This window comes from Octopus sinensis, linkage group LG8 (assembly GCF_006345805.1).
Source record: "Octopus sinensis linkage group LG8, ASM634580v1, whole genome shotgun sequence".
Lineage (NCBI taxonomy): Eukaryota > Metazoa > Mollusca > Cephalopoda > Octopoda > Octopodidae > Octopus > Octopus sinensis.
The window spans coordinates 86,408,292-86,426,661 of record NC_043004.1 but is presented as its reverse complement, the minus strand read 5'-3'; the positions used below and the strand labels follow the sequence as shown (position 1 = coordinate 86,426,661).

Sequence of the window (18,370 nt, the reverse complement as noted above, 5' to 3'; positions counted from 1 at the left end):
GCATTTATCGACTATACTACAGTGGCTTGACAGCTGTTAAGTTATTTCATATAGCAGCAGTTATAACACGCGCACACATACACACCAGTGTGTGTGTGTTTGTAATAATATGTATATATATAAATATGTTTGTATGTATTGCATTTGTACCCTGCCACTGCTTAACAACTGGTGTTGATTTGTTTACAACCTCATAACTTAGCAGTTTGGCAAAAGAGACCAATAGAATAAGTAGCAGATTTAAAGTAAATACTGGGGTTGGCTTGTTTGACTAAACCCATTTTTTGTGGTGACCCAGCATGGCCACAATCCCTTAGAAAAACATGTTTACATATATATATATATATATACATATATATATATATATATATCTGTGAAGGAGAGCTGTGTGAAGAAGTGCCACTCCCAAACAGTGGAAAGAATCTGGGGTAGAGGGTGACCCAGGAAGACATGGGATGAGGTGGTGAAGCACGACCTTTGAACGTTGGGTCTCACAAAGGCAATGATGTAAAAAGCACCATCCGAACGTGGCTGATGCCAGCGCCACCTTGACTGGCTTCCGTGCCAGTGGCATGTAAAAAGCACCAGCCGATCATGGTCAATGCCAGCTCCTCTGGCCCCTTGTGCTGGTGGCACATAAAAAGCACCCACTACACTCTTGGAGTGGTTGGCGTTAGGAAGGGCATCCAGGTGTAGAAACATTGCCAGATCAGATTGGGGCCTGGTGCAGCCTCCTGGCTTCTCAGACCCCAGTTGAACCGTCCAACCCATGCCAGCATGGAAAATGAACGTTAAGTGATGATGATATATATATATATATATATACACACACATGCACACATACATGGAGAGCCACCTGCAGCAACTGCAAGAAGATCCAGACCATCAACAAATGTCTTCAGCAGATCCTTCATCTGAAGTGGTTTGATAAAGTGCCAAACACCGACCTGTGGGAAAGGGCCAACCAAGGAAAGAACCCTCAAATGTGACACAAATGCACACACCCATCAATTTTGAATATGTCTGTATATGTGTTATCGAGGGATCAGGTGTTAGTGTTTGAACTGATGATCTTACGATCATGATGCTGACACCCTAACCACTAAGCCACGCACCTTCACTAAATAATAAATGCGCCCTTTTAAAGCCTAGCCAGACTCATGGGCCTGGTTTCTATGGCGTATGTGTTCCTCGGCTGCACGGGACGCCAGTCCATCGCAGCGTTACTAATTTTTGCCAGCTGAGTGAACTGGAGCAACGTGAAATGAAGTGTTTTGCTCAAGAACACAACGTGTCGCTTGGTCCAGGAATCGAAACCACAATCTTATGATCATAGTGCTGACACCCTAACCACTAAGCCACGTGCCTCCACGATGGTATAGTTAGCTTACGTAGAAATCTTTGTTCAATAACATTTACTCTATATTCTCAGCTATTCTCGAAACAGCTGTAAGAGACTTTACATATTTGCTACAACTTCTCTGCACTGTTTAAATTATAAATTAAATACTTTAACCCTTTCGTTACCAAACCGCCCAAAGCCGCCCGAAAAAAATTTTGGTTTATGAGACCAAACCACCCAAAGCTGCCCGAATTTACCTATTCATATTTAAATGAGAATATCAGAGCAAATCTCTTCAGTACATTCGTGAAAACACGTATTATACTTCGTAAACAGTTCAACTACAGTTTTGTACAATAATCGAAGTGTAATTTTAATTCCGTGAATTTTGGGAGATTTTTTTCCGAAATTTGTTCCTATTGTGTTTTCAAAATTTGTAATTCTGACAAAAAATGGATACGAATTTCATTATATCAAGCAGCGAGTCAGAATTCGAAGGATTTTCTACTGAAGACCTTCATAAATCTAACTCTATGACTGAAAAAAAAAGCATGTGGTATTTGATAATGAATCTGATGTTTCATTTTCCGAAAGTGAAAACTGTGAATCCGAGAGCTCCGACAGTGATAAAGAAAACGAATTGGCACCTGAATGGAGTGAAAATTTAAAAACTGTTTCTTTCGGTGATTTTTCTGAAGAAACTGGACCAAGCCACAGACTTTCCCAGAAGGGTAAAGCCTTAGACTATTTCTATTTACTTTTTCGAATGAGCCTATTTGAAATCATTACGGCAGAAACGAACTGTTACGCTAAACGTAAACAAAGCGAAAGAAAGGATAGTTTGTGGTTTCCCACAACCTTAAATGAAATTAAGACTATTTTGCCATTCTATCGTAAAATTTTGTTGTATACCCAATTGAATATTAGCTAATAACCCATTTTCTATAGCGATGTTTGAACAAAATTTTAATAATTTTATATTTTGTTGAATTTACCTGTATCTACCTGCAATTAGAGTCACTTTGTGACAAAAATTATAGTATAGAATTGGTTGAGAATATTTCATTAAATTATCTTCCAAAAATCAGATTAATATATCGATAAATAAAAAAGTTATAGTTGTTTAATGAAACCAGACTAAATTTATGATTATGTTAGAAATTAATTGAAACACATAAGGGGTGTAATTTGGTCAGAAATATAGTAACGAAAGGGTTAAAGTGATACCACATTTTGCTTACTCATTCTCTGTTTCTAACACACACACACACACACACACACATGCAGGTATGTTAAATATACTTTGCTGTTAAGGATCATTTTACCAATTATGTATTATATGCAACCTTTTTCCTTTTGTAATAATGTAGGGTTTAACGACATGTTATTGTATGTGTGTTTTTTGTTTATTTATACATAATTTCTCGTGTGTATGTAAATTTAAAATGTATTTTGAGATTACAGGTTTATTAGACTTGATATCCTGGTTTTCTGTGACATTTAAGTCAACTCAGCTCCTGAGCATGTCACCAATCTGGTGCAGAGTCTCCACAATTGTTGCTGGTACTTATTGTCAGCTGAGTGGAATGAAGGAATGTGAAACTTCCCTATTATTACATATTATATAAATATATAAAAGATATGTAATATACCATATTTATTCATTGTATATGTAATACTATTTCATACTGGATTGGGGTGTGACTTATAATCAGGGCAAAGCTATAACTATGAAGCGAAAGAATGTTGTATCAATGTTTAATTCTAAATAAGCAAGTATGACTTATACAAGAATGAATACAGTATATATAGTTAAAATTGATCATTATTTAGAAGCAAATTATTTTTCTCATTAACATTTTTGGCTTTGTCAATTAAAGCATCATATACATTTTAATTCATCTTGTAAACAGACTTTTTCTTTGAAGAAGTTCTTTTTATACCTGGTTTCTTTTGCTATATTATTTATGTCTTTTGGAAGAAGTGCCATTGATTTTTAAGTTAAAGAAAATGCAGATTCTATTTTAACAAATATGTTCCATTCTATAGATGTTTAATGTGACACTAGATTTTTTTTTACACTATTGTTTTTTATATCATATTTCCTTTACCATCATGGGTTTCACAGCATGGTTGCATGTACAAATTCAGGCTGTATGGGTAATCTGGCATAATTAGAGAGAAGGTTTAGAGGTTTTGAAAGCATGTTCAACCTTCTTATGGTATTTAACTTTTAAAAAAATTTTTTACTTTTTTTATAAATCAAAGTTTATGAAAATTTGCAGGTGTGCCAATCACATGGTTCTTGGTTCAGTCCCACTGCAAGGTACCTTTGACAAGTGTCTTCCATAGCCTCATGTTAACCAAAGTCTTGTGTGTAGATTTGGTAAATGGAAACTAAAAAGAAGCCCATTGTGTATGTGTGTTTGTCCCCCACCGCCATTGGACAACTGGTGTTGATGAGTTTACATCTCTGTAACTTAGCAGTTCAGCAAAAGAAACCAATAGAATAAGTACTGGGCTTTAAAAAAAAAAGTGCTGGGATCAATTCATTCAACTAAAAATTCTTCAAGGTGGTGATCCAGCATGGCCACAGTCAAGTGACTGAAACAAGTAAAAGATAAATTTGGTGAGGTTTATATACAAGGGAGAGGTGATGGTACTGATGTGTTGAGCAAAACCTTTTTCCAAATTCAAAAACATTTTGAAGATTTTTTTTTTTCTGAGAGAAGCTGCCATTAGCTTCACTTTTATTTGTTGCTTTCAAAATGTTCAATCAAAATGGCCAATCACTACACAGTTTCTAACTGAAAGTTTTGGGACCTCTGAAAGAATTTAAACCTCCAGACCTGATGCCCCATGTCTAACTTTTCCCTCCACCTGGGCTTCTGAGCGAAAAACTAAAAAAATTGCATGGCTGTGTGGTAAGTAGCTTGCTCACCAACCATATGGTTCCAGATTCAGTCCCACTGTGTGGCACCTTAGGCAAGTGACTTCTACTATAGCCTTGGGTTGACCAAAGCCTTGTGAATGGATTTGGTAGACGGAAACAGAAAGAAGCCTGTTGTATATATATGTGTGTGTGTGCGTGTGTGTGTATGTTTGTGTGTCTGTCCTCCCACCATCACTTGACAACCAATGCTGGTGTGTTTACATCCCCATAATTTAGTGGTTCAGCAAAAGAGGCTGATAGAATAAGTACTAGGCCTACAAAGAATATGTCTTGGCATCGATTTGTTTGACTAAAGGCGGTTCTCCAGCATGGCCGCAGTCAAATGACTGAAACAAATAAAAGAGTAAAAGAGCGACGATTGCAGGCCAAATAATGGACAGAATCGGCTGCTTCTGCCTTTTCTGCGTGTGTTGTTTATTGCCATTGTACAAAGAATTTGGTTGAGGTGACGTTTAACACATTCCTGCTACAGTGGAAATATGGTATGGCAGGGATAAAACCATAAGAAGTTAGGTGCAGGCATGGTTGTGTGTTAAAAGGCTTACTTTGCAGCCACGTGGTTTTTGGTTCAGCCCCACTTCACGGCTCACTTGGTCAAGAGTCTTCTACTATAGTTCTGGGCCAACCTATACTTTGTGAGGGAATTCAGTAGATAGAAACTGAGTGGAAGCCTGCTGTGTGTGTGTGTATATATATATATATTATATATATATATATATATATATATATATATATATATGTCTTTGTGCCTGTTTGTCCATGCTCATATTTCACAACCAGTATTAGTTTGTTTACCTCTGTGTGACCCAGTGGTTCAGCAAAAGAGACTGATAGAATAAGTACTAGGATTGATCTGTTTGACTAAAACTCTTCAAAGTGGTGCTCCAGCATGGCCACAGTCCAATGGCTGAAACAAGTGAAAGATAAAAGATAAGGAAGAGAGAAGGGAAATTATGGAAATGAAGAAGAAAGCTTTAAGGGGAGGCAGTTCTGTTGAAGAAGAATTTGGCAGAGTGATTAATTAGTATGTCAGCAGTGTGGAATTAGAAAGAGAGAGAGAGAGAGAGGGATGTAAGTAATGTAGAATTGGCAAGTTTAAGCTTTGAGGGAGATAGGTTGAAGTGGGGGAATACAATGTAGTTCTAATGATTTATATTCTGCAATCCAGTCAGATCAATGTAATGATAATGAAAGCTTAATTTTTAAAGGGGTAATGTTTTTTGATGGTTAAAAAAAGAGACACATGGACATATTAGGCACAGCCCTGTTTCACAGTGAATATTCAGAGAAAAATGTTTTTAATGAATTAAAGCTTACGAGAGGCCCAATTTCACATGTAGGATCCTGAAGTATCTTTTGAGTAATTTTTTGAAAAAAAAAAAATGTGTCTTTTGTATACCATCAAATATGGTATTCATTAAGGTGGTTCGTGGTATGTACTATTTGAGCATGGTAAAATAGCTCAGTTACTTACGCGGTAGTATAGAGGATCTTCGTCGATGCCTCCACCAAATTTGGAAGTGGTCTAACGATTGGGACCTGTGTCTGAACGTGTCAAAGTGCTGTCATCTGCCTGTCGGCTCTACTCCTGCAACTCAACTTGATTTCGAGCCGGGTCGTCTGCTGCTGGAGAGGACCGATCAGGTAAAGGACCTGGGTATCTTGGTGGATTCCTCCTTTTCGCCTTCGGCCCAGTGCGTCCATGCTGCCAACAAAGCGCGCGGAATTCTGTTTTTGATTCGACGGTCATTCGGAATGTTCACAGCAGCCATATTCCTGCCACTCTATGTCATGCTGGTGAGACCCATATTGGAGTATGGGATTCAAGCCTCTTCTCCTTATCTCCTCAAAGACATACAGCACCTCGAAAGAATCCAGAGGCTGGCTACCCGCATGGTTCATGGTCTCAAAAATTTGTCCTACGAAGAAAGGCTGAGGACGCTCGACCTTTATTCTCTTGAAAAACGCCGCCGCCGTGGTGATCTCATTCTCGCCCACAACATCATAAGCAGGAAGTGTAACCTCTCAAAAGAGCTGTTCTTCACTCCTGCTCCGGAGCGTCGGCTGCGGGGTCATTCCGAAAAGCTCTACCTGCGACAATTTCATCTCAATCGAAGGAGAGGAGCTTTCTCCGTCCGGGTTGCGGATCCGTGGAACAAGGTGCCAGACGAGATGGTGAAGATGCCGACGACCGCTTTGTTCAAAGCCTCCCTGGACCTCAAGTGGCCTGAACGCTTTACATGAACACCACCCTGTACTTAACTCCATGTCCCCCTACATGGCCTTGCTATTTGCTTTTGAGCCAAATTAACTAACTAACTAACTAACATACAATACTGCAATGAATTTTGTTAAGCTCCAAATTGTCCAAGATTGAACAGATGTCTAATTAAAGGTATTCCTGCTATGACTATCGTATATTTTCTCTAAGCATAGGTGTGTGTTGGATTATGTTATATAACATGGTCCTTCCTTTTTCAAGATTGTAGAGTGCATGTTGAGGGTGATTTGGTTGCTATTTCTAGCAAATAAAGTGACCATGTTGATGCTCCTTTATTCATTTGTAGATCTAAAAGCAGGATATATATACAGGTCATTGCTGACTTATGACCACAATTGGTTCCGACTGACTAGTCATAGGTCAGCCTATAGGCCTATACATAGCTTTGTTTATATTTTTACATTCGTAAGGTATATTCTCAGGTAAAAGTCACACACAGCATTCTGTATTATAGTATTATACTGGTGTTAGTAAAAAATTTTGGAGTCTTGAGCAGTCATCTTATAAACAAATGAGGTTGCCTCAATGTCTCCCTGACAGGGTATTCATCCAACAGTTGGGATAACCACAGTGGTGATCAATAACCAAACCTAGGGGAAGTGTTTGTTAGCTGGTATCATCTGCAGACGGGTTAATTCCTAAGAAATTAAACCCATTAGAGTTTGACTGGACTATTATTATTGCTACCAGGAGCTGGCATGCCAATCGTCAAGTCGGATAGGTTGTAAGTCAACGACGACCTGTAGTAGGAAATTGATTCATTGGCTCCCAGCTCAGCACATTGGCAACTGAACTGACTAAATGTTGTTTACTATAAATAATAGAAGCACATAAAAATGCTAACTTTTTATAAACAATATTTCCAGGTATGACAGTGTTATGAGCTAAATAATTTAGAATTATAGCAATGGATAGTTGATAGAGGGCATTTATATAACAAATAAAATGCCAGACATAACTGAAGATTTAGTTGAAAATATACCAAAATTCTGTCTTTAACCTCTGTAGATTAAAGGGTATTTTCACCCATCAAGTTGTAGTCCTACTTGACTTCTTAAACTCCTGCTGCACACTGACCAGCCACGTATTTTAATATCCAGTCATTCATTTGTCATTTAACATCCACTTTTCCATGCTTGCATGGGTCAGATGGAATTTGTTGAGGTAGATTTTCTATGGCTGGATGCCCTTCCTGTCACCAACCCTCACTTGTTTCTGAGCAAGGTAATATTTTCCTTTTAGATAGATGCTTTTTTCATGGAAGACTGGAAACAAACAACCTTGGATGTACAGTGATGATGATGATGCTCATTTACAGCCATCATGTGATGTGTAGATAAGGGCAAATGCGCACACACACACATGCATATCTCATCCAGGGCTGTGGAGTTTGAGTCATGGAGTCAAAGTTGGAAACTATTAAGGGGTAGCTGAAGTCAGAGTCGGTAAAACTATGTTGACTCTGACTCCAACTCACAATATCTTTATTCTTTAATATAAACCAGTTATAAAATAATAGACCTACTCAAAGTACAAATGTATGCAAATGCTTTATGAGATATGTAGACCACGATCACTTAATTACGTAAAGAGGAGTCAGTTGAAGTCGGAGTTGGAGGTGCCAACAGTAGAGAAGTCGGAGTCAAAGTTTTTTTGTTTTGACTCCACAGCCCTGATATCATTGTCATCATCAGCTTTTAATGTCCGTTGTCCATGTGGGCACAGGTTAGATGGTTTGACCAGGGCTGGCAAACTGAGGGGCTGCACCAGACTCCAGTTTGATTTGGCATAGTTTCTTATTTCTTTATTGCCCACAAGGGCTAAGCATAGAGGGGACAAACAAGGATAGACAAACGGATTAAGTCGTTTACATCGACCTCAGTGTGTAATTGGTACTTAATTTATCAACTCCGAAAGGATGAAAGGCAAAGTCGACCTCGGAATTCGAACTCAGAACATAGCGGCAGACGAAATACCACTAAGCATTTCGCCTGACGTTCTAACGTTTCTGCCAGCTTGCCGCCTTTTCCAATTTGGCATAGTTTCTATGGCAGGGTGCTTTATATATACATTCATTCATTCATTAAAATTAGTTTCTTACAATTTCTTTCTACCAAATCCATTCACAAGGCTTTGCGCAAGGGGTCACATTGAGGGACTGAACTGAAGACCACATGTTTGGGGAAGCTAGCTTTTTAACTACAAAGCCACACCTATATATATATATATGTGTGTGTGTGTGTGTGTGTGTGTATCTGTATTGGAAGAGAGCTTTATTAACAGTTGGTTATTTATCTATACTATTTTCACAAAGAGAAAATAAATATGAAGGAGGAAGATAAAATATTAAAATTGATTTAGGAAATAAAAAATAATAGAAAAATATGAAGAAGACAGTTATTTATTAATGTTACACTTTTATCTAGTTCTGGTTTCTTCTACTTGTATTGATTTATTTTGGTGTAGGCTAAAAGGTTTTCAGTAGTCAATCAATGTTAATGTATAGTTTTGTTGTTTGCTCCATGTCAAATGGTTGGTAAAGTCAGAGTAGTGATTCTTTGAACATTATGACATAATATTTCATTTATGCATTTGTTTTGTAAGATTCTTGATGTGAAATCATGTGTTGAGACCAATGTTGTTGTGTCTTGGGAGGGTCATTTTTGCCAATAAGAAAACACATGCACTGGTTCTAGTTCATTTTATTATTATTATTATTATTATTATTATTATTATTATTGAACTAATAATAATAATTGGTATAAAAAGTGGGCTACAGCAAATATTCTGCTCAATACCACGGATTTGCTTGTCAGTTGCTTGACCTTCACCAATTGAGTGCATCCCTTAGTGGCTGATGATATGTGCACCTCTGATCATGAGCAGGAGTAGTCGGGGGAATATCATAGCCATGTGTCGAGAGGAATTCTTTGGGGCTTGAATAATTTACATCTGGAAACATGGGTGTTTCATTCATCATTCTTAAACTTTATTCAGGGACCTATTGAACTGGATGGGTTGCTCAGTCCGAAGAAAATTCTGGACTCCACTTGCAAGATCATGCGCTCTTTATCTTGATATGAGATCACTATGTCATGTAGATATGGTTGTGGTGAATGTGCCTGGTGTACCCTTATCAGACAGGTAGTCATGGTGGGTATATTGGGTTTCATACCCCAGTGTCACTTTGATGGCATGAATTGCTCTCTCACTCAATAATAATAATAATAAAATTTCTTTTATTGGTTGCAAGGGCCCAATACATGGAGGACAAGATGTAACACACAAAACATGTGGGGTTTACATCAATCAAAGGGAGACACTGCAACATTAAAGGATATGACAAAAGATATATAAATAGAAGTTAGAGGAATAAATAATTAAGAAATATATAAAAAGAATCCTCTTTGAGTAATTTGGAGTGAACTCCATGTAAAAGTCTTGGATTACTCTGCCATTCCCAAGGCATGGGAAGTGCCCTCTTCCAGTTTCTTTCTTCCTTCTTAGAAAATTATATCTTGAATAGATCATTCAGTCTAATCAATGTTGCCACTGTTGACCACCTTTTGATAAACATTCTAGAATACAGCACCTCCCTCTCTACCCTCCGTTTCCTCTTCAAATGATATTTGAAGAAATTGATGTGTTTGGCCAGGTAAGAAAGTGCCTGTCTTCAATAATAACAAGAGCACTCAGAGGGCGCAAACCTCCGCCAAGGCAACACCAATGTCCTCTCAATGATTAGCCTGAAATGATTTTTAAAATGAGAATTTCTGAAATAAACTTGACTGCTCTCACAAACGAGAATACTAAAAGTGAACCTGACTGCTCTCAAAAATTAAGTAAAAAAAACAAGAAAAATTATCCCAAACCCTTGTCCAGTACCGGATCGATCCCAAAATCTAATCAGTTCATGCCAGTCATGAGGCCAAACGTCCCTGAAAGTTTCATCCGAATCCATCCAGTAGTTCTTGAGGTATCTTGTCCACAAACAAACACGGCTGAAAGCAATACCTCTGCCTTTGCTAAGGTGGAAGTAATAATAATAAATAAGTTGGTGACTTAGCAGATATGTTTGTGTCTTGGGTGAAGTGCTTAGTGGCATTTCCTCCAGTTCTTTACATTCTGAGTTCAAATCCTATCAAGGTCAACTTTGCATATCATCCTTTCAGAGCCGGTAAAATAATGGCCAATCAAGTACTGGGTTCCGTGTAATTGATTTGCATCTTCCTCCTCTCAAACTTGTTAGCCTTGAGCCAACATTAGAAAGAATTATTACGAGTCAGCTAGTTAACCAATTAACCAGTTAACTAATTGATTGCTTGATTAATAATTTGGTCAATAAATCAATCAATCAACTGATTTGTCAGAGTCCTTTCATTGCAATTCATGGCTTCAATCACATGCTCTCATTAATCCAGGTCTGTGAAAACTGTAGTAAATTTATTTTTCACTGGTATATCACAAGATAATTCAAAGTCATATTGATGTATTATTGTTCATTGGATGGTGACCATTATTCACTATAATTAGACGTTTTCTTTTTTGTTGTGTTGCTTCTGTGACAGGTGCTAAGTTTATTATCATATTCTTGTTAGATTTCATTTTATAACCTACTTCATGGTGGCTGTGGATCAGTAAGAAGAGTGCTGTGGCTGAAATAGTGCCATCTGGACAGAAGCCAGGGCTTGATTGATCCCACCTGGATGAGATGGGTGGTTGTTTGAAAGATCCCAGAACTCCCAATTATCTAATGTAACACCATGATGTGTCCAGTTGTATCATATATATATATAAGATATATTTAGAAAGAGAAAAAAAGCTTAATATTTTTCTTTCTTGACAGGAAAGGCACGCAGTGTTAACTTGTTTGTTACCTTATTTCCATTAAAATACATCCTCTTCATTTCAATTAATTTAGAAAATAATAAAGAAGTCAGTAAAATAATTTGTCATTATTAAGTTGATTTTTGGAACATAAGATTAACATGAAATTTCAATTGGAAATTTTAATATAGATTACCGTATTTTAACGTGTATAAGGAACCCCCTAATTTTTGGGGCTTAAAATTTGGAAAAATGGTTTTGTAAGGGATTATAATACTATGATAGATCGCTAGCCACACACACACATATGTGTGTGTGCGTTTATATATGTGGGAGAGGTTTTAACCCATACATATCTCTGTACGCAAGCTTTGCAAACATCCATTATTTCCTTTCTTTCATCATCATCATCGTTCAACTAATAAAGTTGTTATTAACACATTTTGACTCCTTTATCCATTTACTTTGGGCTACATAATGAAACCAGTTTAAGGAACAATTCTCCTTATCTGGCCATGACTCACAAAGTGAAACAGGTTTGACACCACTGCTCTATATGTTTAATCAACCTACTAAAATAGCAGCAAATACCCTCAAATCACAGTTTCATTAACTTTAAAAAAAGTTAAATTTGACAATATGGTTCTAGATATATTGGATTGTCATGGGTGCCCAAAGTCAGTCATTATCAATCAAGGCAGATATGCAGCATGGACATTAGATAGAATATAATATGCTCACATTGCCACCATATGTTAGAATGTTCAATAAAGTATTCAACTAGACAGGTGTTTAGGATGTCCAAAGCTAAGGACTACTCATGATCATTTGACCAATCACCTATGCGATACAGGCTGAACTGCTGTGACAGACTTGTTATTCTTTATATAACTGTTGTAGGCAAACACATGATGCTTTATTATCTACAGCGCTATGGCTTCACCTGAAAATAAAAAAAATTGCTAAGGCACCATGGACTGAATGGTACCTGTCGGACATATGTCCTTCACCCTGGGGCTGAGTAATAGCCATTTCAAAAGTGTCCGCCCTCTCTGCCCCACCCTGTATATGATGGGTTTCAGTTTCCATCTACCAGATCCACTCATGAGGCTTTGGTCAGCCTGGGGCCAAAGACTGAGGTGCCACACAGTGAAACCGAAACCATGCAGTTAGGAAGCAAAATCCTTACCATACACTTGCACAAATACACACACACACATTCACAGAACATTCTCAATGTGTTCTAGAAGTACTTAGTACTTAACCCCTCAAATATAGGTACACATCTGTTGGAACTATTGCCAACAAATAATTTGCAAGACTATTCCATCCAAACACACACTATAGTAACTCAATATGTTTATAAATGTCACAGTTATGTAATTTAAAATCTAGACTTATATGGCTATAAAACTAGGCAGGAAAATTGATTATTGTGTATTGTTCTCAGATGGAAAATACAACCAGCTTGTTGGTGTGTTACGTGTCTGCTATTCATTGGATTACTGAAGTAAAATATGTAAACAGAATGTGATGAAGCTTGTGGAGTAGTTGATTATGAATATCGCAGGCAACTGAGTTACCATTCCAAAACATAAGCTTTGAAAAGTTTTTTACGTTGTCTTTTAATTTGTTTATTTTTGTTTGTTTGTTTTTATTATATTTTCTTAATGCAGCTACTGAAAAAAAATGAACCGACAGGCTCAAAGAATTTTGAAAAGAAATCTATTGAATATGACGATGCAAAGGTTAATCTTTTTTTTGCCAGAATTCTGTGGAATAGAACTTGTTTCTTTGCTGATTCTACTGACTTTTAATTAATTATACTTTTGCTCACTAAACGCCACTCACATTCTCCATTATGCTTTTTGTGGCTACTTTTAAAAACTTTTTGTGTTTTTTTTTAACTGTATTTCATGTGAGGGATTATGCATATAGGTAGATAATTGGCATAATATTTTGTGATTTAACATATATGGGTTCATGTGGAATATACCTATCTTGGTTTTTTTTAACGATGTTTGTTTTGGTACTCTCCTACTTTTGTCAGCCATTTTTTTTTTTGTACTAGCTGATTAGTAAATAAACTATTTGACTCACGAGACAGGTGTAATAGTTGATTGGCAGCCTTTCAGAATAATAGCTGTCACTACCTCACAGAGAAGTAGGGTGAGAAATCGGATGATTGTTTACTTGTTTATTTACTAATCCTTCAGTATATTAAAAGACTTGGCTGTTGATAATTGGAAACTAATTTTTTTTTTTACATAAAAGAATAAATGAAGAGGGTAAAGAACTGTTGGTTACGAGTTCATACCTTGACATGGGTTTTGTAACTTTGGGCAAGATATTTTACATGTGTGTTCACTCTCAAATTCTCATCATAAATCATTGCTAATCTGGTGTTACTTTTCTTTTCTGAGCTATGAAAAAAAAAAAAGAAATGTAAATTTTTCTTTTTTTTTTTTACACATACATGCTTTTTTCTTTTTCTGCTCATATCAAATTAATATAAATGATCAAAGATATGTTTTTCCTCTTTTAAACTTTCAAATTTACTGCTCACATTCAAATCTGGAGCTCAGCTACGAGTTTTTAAAAGCTCATTGGTGCATATGAGACATTAAATATTGCTTAGGTCATAAGAGAGAGAGATTGAACAAGTGAACTGTCAAATTACTTTCTTTGCTCCAGTGACTTACGTTTTACATTAGAAGTCGCATGTCTACTTGAAACCTGGAATCCTAACAAGAATGGGGTTAGTGTAATATTGGCAGGTAGTGTAAAGCACCATACCATTGAGGTTTGACTCTGCATTAACATAACTGGTAATTTGTTACCTGATGTCTCTTTTATGAATAGTTAGGTATAAGAGGCCAGACCTTACTGGTTTGAACATAAAACAAATATAGCAATTGGGCCAGATATGGTCACTTTCAATGGTAAAGAATTCTGCTTAGAAAAGTACAGGGCAAAGACTAAAAAAAAAAAAAAGAGAGAGAAAACTTAAAATATTGCTGCTGAAATTAGAATTTGCTAAATAAATTTCTGAAATTGTTCATCAAATAGTATGTGTACCTTTTTGTTTTTGGGTGTTTTTATTGCGAATTTAAAAAAGAAAAAATCAAGTTAATATTTTGGGTTTAAAAATCCCTTTGCATTAAGCTAAAATGTTTTATTTTTACTATTATTTTAAAATTTATTTTCTTAACAAACCTACTAGGCTTCCAAAGAATAAGTCCTGGGGGCAATTTGCTTGACTAAAAGGCAGTGCTCCAGCATGGCTGTAGTCAAATGACTGAAACAAGTAAAAGAGTAAACAAAAGAATTAATTTCTTTAAAGTTTGCATTATGAAATAAAGTATTTTCTATTTACAGTTAGAAAAATATTTTAAAAATTGTAGCTAATGAAAAGTTGAGTGCAAAATGAAGAAGCAATTCTCTTGCTCTTTAAAAAAACTTAGGAGTTATAATTATCAATTTTACTTAAATTGCTTTTATGTGATTTTTTTAAGTATATAAATTTGAAAAATTAAATTTTTGATGTGCTAACTTGGAGGCAATTAGTCTTTTCACTAAAATTGAAAATAAATAGATTCTTGAATATTTTAATTTAAACTTTTCAATAAAAATAAAACTACAAAAGGGCATTTATTATTATCATAGTTTTTAAATTCTAACTTTTTAAGTTTTTTTAAGTATTTCAAGTTTTTTGTTTATTCTTGTCCTGTACTTTTCCAGGTTTAATACAAAAAAATATTCTAGGATTTTGCACCTGCATTTTTCATTCTGGTACATATACAACACATCCTCTGTGTGTATGTATGTATGGTTATGTATACACATACACACAACAGGCTTCTTTCAGTTTCTATCTGCCAAATTCACTCACATGTCTTTGGTAAACCTGAGGCTATAGTAGGAGACACTTGTCCAAGATTCCATGCGGTGGGACTGAACTCAGACCGTATAGTTAGGAAGCATGCTTCTTAACCATACAGCCATACTGAAGGTGCTGTCTGGAGTGAGAATCTTAAATTTGCAATTTGTCTTAGAAGTCACCTGCCAGATCAGAGCCTCACACTATTTAAATTGATGCCATTATATTCAGAATTGGGTTGACTTCTCTCTGAGGTTGATAAAATAAATACCAGTTGCCCATTCCCAGTTTTTCCAACAAATTTTACAAACGGATTATTATTTAATAGATGCTTTACTGTGTAACTAATCTCTTCTCCGTCAACTATCTATCTCGCGGGTGTATGTTGCTCTATATTGTGTATGCAGTGTTGATTAAAACATATGCCTTTTTTTAACATGCCCACTGAATTATTATTATTGAGTGAGAGAGCAGTGCATACCATCAAAGTGACACTGGGGTACAAATATACAAAGCCCAGTATACTCATCATGTTTACCCATCTGATATGGGTACACCAGGCACATAATTACAACCATATGTGTGTGACATGGTGATTTCATATCAAGATAAATAGCGCATGACCTTGCAGGTGGAGCCTAGTTAGAATTTTCTTCTGGTCGAGTAGCCCATGCCACTCAAAACGTCCTTGAATAAGCGTTGTTTAAGGATGTTGAATGAAACACTATTGTTTCCAGAGGTGAATTATTCAAACCCCAAAGAATTCCTCTCAATTCTGCCAGCTTGCTGCCTTCTTAATAATAACAACAATAATAATAATAATAATAATAATAACAATAATAATAATAATAACAATTCTTTCTACTAAAGGTACTAGTCAATTACATTGATACCAGTGTTTCACTGGTACTTAATTTATTGACCCTGAAAGGATGAGAGGCAAAGTTGACCTTGGTGGAATTTGAACTCAGAATGTGAAGACAGACAAAATACTACCAAGCATTTTGCCCAGTGTGCTAACTATTCTGCCAGCTCGCCACCTTAATAATAATAATAACAATAATGATAATAATAATTATTTCTTTACTACCCACAAGGAGCTAAACACAGAGAGGACAAACAAGGACAGACAAATGGATTAAGTCGATTACATCGTCCCCAGTGCGTAACTGGTGCTTAATTTATCGACCCCGAAAGGATGAAAGGCAAAGTTGACCTCGGCGGAATTTGAACTCAGAACGTGACGGCGGACGAAATACCGCTAAGCATTTTGCCCGGCGTGCTAACGGTTCTGCCAGCTCGCCGCCAACAACAACTTTTAGGAAGGACAAACAAGAGTGCCTAATAATCGACGTAGCAGGGCCAGGAGATCAACATATCATCATGAAAGAAAGAGAAAAAGTTGATAAATATGGAGACTTGAGAATTAAGATTGCTAAGATGTGGCAGCTACACGAGCCGAACATAAAGGTTATCCCTATTGTCCTCGGAGCATTGGGTTCAGTACCACCCAATCTAAAAAAAAAAAAATCTGAAAACCTTTGAGATACCCTACAATTTAGGTGTATTGCAAAAGTTGGCATTACTTGGAACTGCACACATATTGCGTTGAGGTCCTTGTTGTGACTTGACAAACAGTACAAACCCTGGTAGACACAATATCTTCAATCTACAACCTTATGATATTGTATACTGTGTGACGTCTATAATAATAATAATAATATTTCATTAACTCCAAAAGGACGAAATGCTACTAAACATTTTGCCCAGCTCGACACCTTAATAATAATAATAATAATAATTATTATTATTATTTTGGAGTTGATGAAATAAGTACCAGTTGAGCACTGGGGTGGATGAAATCAACTAGTCACCACCTTCAAAATTTCAAGTCTTTTGCCTAAAGTAGAAAGGATTTATTAAGGTGGTCATCTAGCTGAATACTGCATCAATAAAGTCTGTCTGATCCATGCAAGCATAGAAAAGTGGATGTTATAAATGATGATGATGATGAAGTCCGTGTCATCAAGTGTCAACTTTTTACCAAATTTGCAGTCATGCTATTGTGAGAAAACATTATTGTCAGTGTTAAGGAAGTTACTGAGCCTGTAATTGACCTGATTAACTCTTTCGTTACTGTATTTATTTTGAGATGCTCTGTGTTTCTTTCAATTGTTTTAAATATAATAAAGAATTTAGTAAAATAACTTAGTTATCGTTAACCTAGTGTTAGGAATGTAGATTGTCACTAAGGTTTGATGGAAGATTTTAATTCAAAACTTATGAAAACAAGACATTTTACCACAGAGCCAGAGCCGGTTTTGGCCGGGTTAGTAACAAAAGGGTTAAATGTATGAGACAAAAGCAATTTGAAAAATGTTGGAGACTTTAAAATTTTTTTTTTACCACAAAATAATTTGAAAAATGTCTGGGACTTAATGATTTTTCTCTTTTTACCACAACTATTTCTCATTTCACTAAAGTTTTTTTTTCGTATTTATTCAAACAATTATTTTTTCCTTTTTTTTAAATCGCCATAATGCAGAATGTAATAATTGAGAATTTAATCCTAAATCAATAAAAAGCTACAGATTTTTCCATATCAAAGTAGTAACCACATTCATAGCCTAAGTCTTTTCAGCGAGCTACATTTTTCATCTAATACTTTAGTGTTAGTATTTGCAGGTAACAGCTGGTAGGTGAGCTAATGATTTGCTTAAGCTCAGGTTTGTAATAAATCCATTTCTAATAGCAGCCAGCTCAAATTTTAAATATTTAATGTTGATGAATGTCTACAGGTATACAAAGCTTTATTCTAGAAATCTCTTTTTGGGGGCTTTCACTTAGTTATTTGTGCTTGAGGCAATTCATCATCATTGTTGTAACGTCCACTTTACATGCTTGAGAGGGTCAGATGGAATTTATTGAGGCAGACTTTTTTTTTGACTGGATGCCCGTTCTGTCATCAACCTTCATATGTTTCCAAGCAAGGTAAATATTTTTCCACAGAAGACTTTTCTCCATTTTAAATAATATATAATATACAAGTGAGGTATGTGTGTGATGAAATTATTAGCAGTAAAGTTA

The 18,370-nt window shown here is 36.0% G+C and overlaps 1 protein-coding gene across 2 annotated transcripts in view; it reads left to right on the top strand.

Moving 5' to 3' along the window:
* LOC115214987 (hippocampus abundant transcript 1 protein) overlaps positions 1-18,370 on the top strand; it is a 98,687-nt gene that overhangs the window by 12,736 nt on the left and 67,581 nt on the right. The window contains exon 2 of one of the 2 annotated variants that reach the window (XM_029784087.2): positions 13,080-13,151. The exons of the other annotated variant lie outside the window; for it this stretch is intronic. Within the exon in view, the coding sequence (XP_029639947.1) occupies positions 13,080-13,151 (72 nt within the window). The remainder of the gene's footprint in view (positions 1-13,079; positions 13,152-18,370) is intronic. 2 annotated transcript variants of the gene reach the window in all.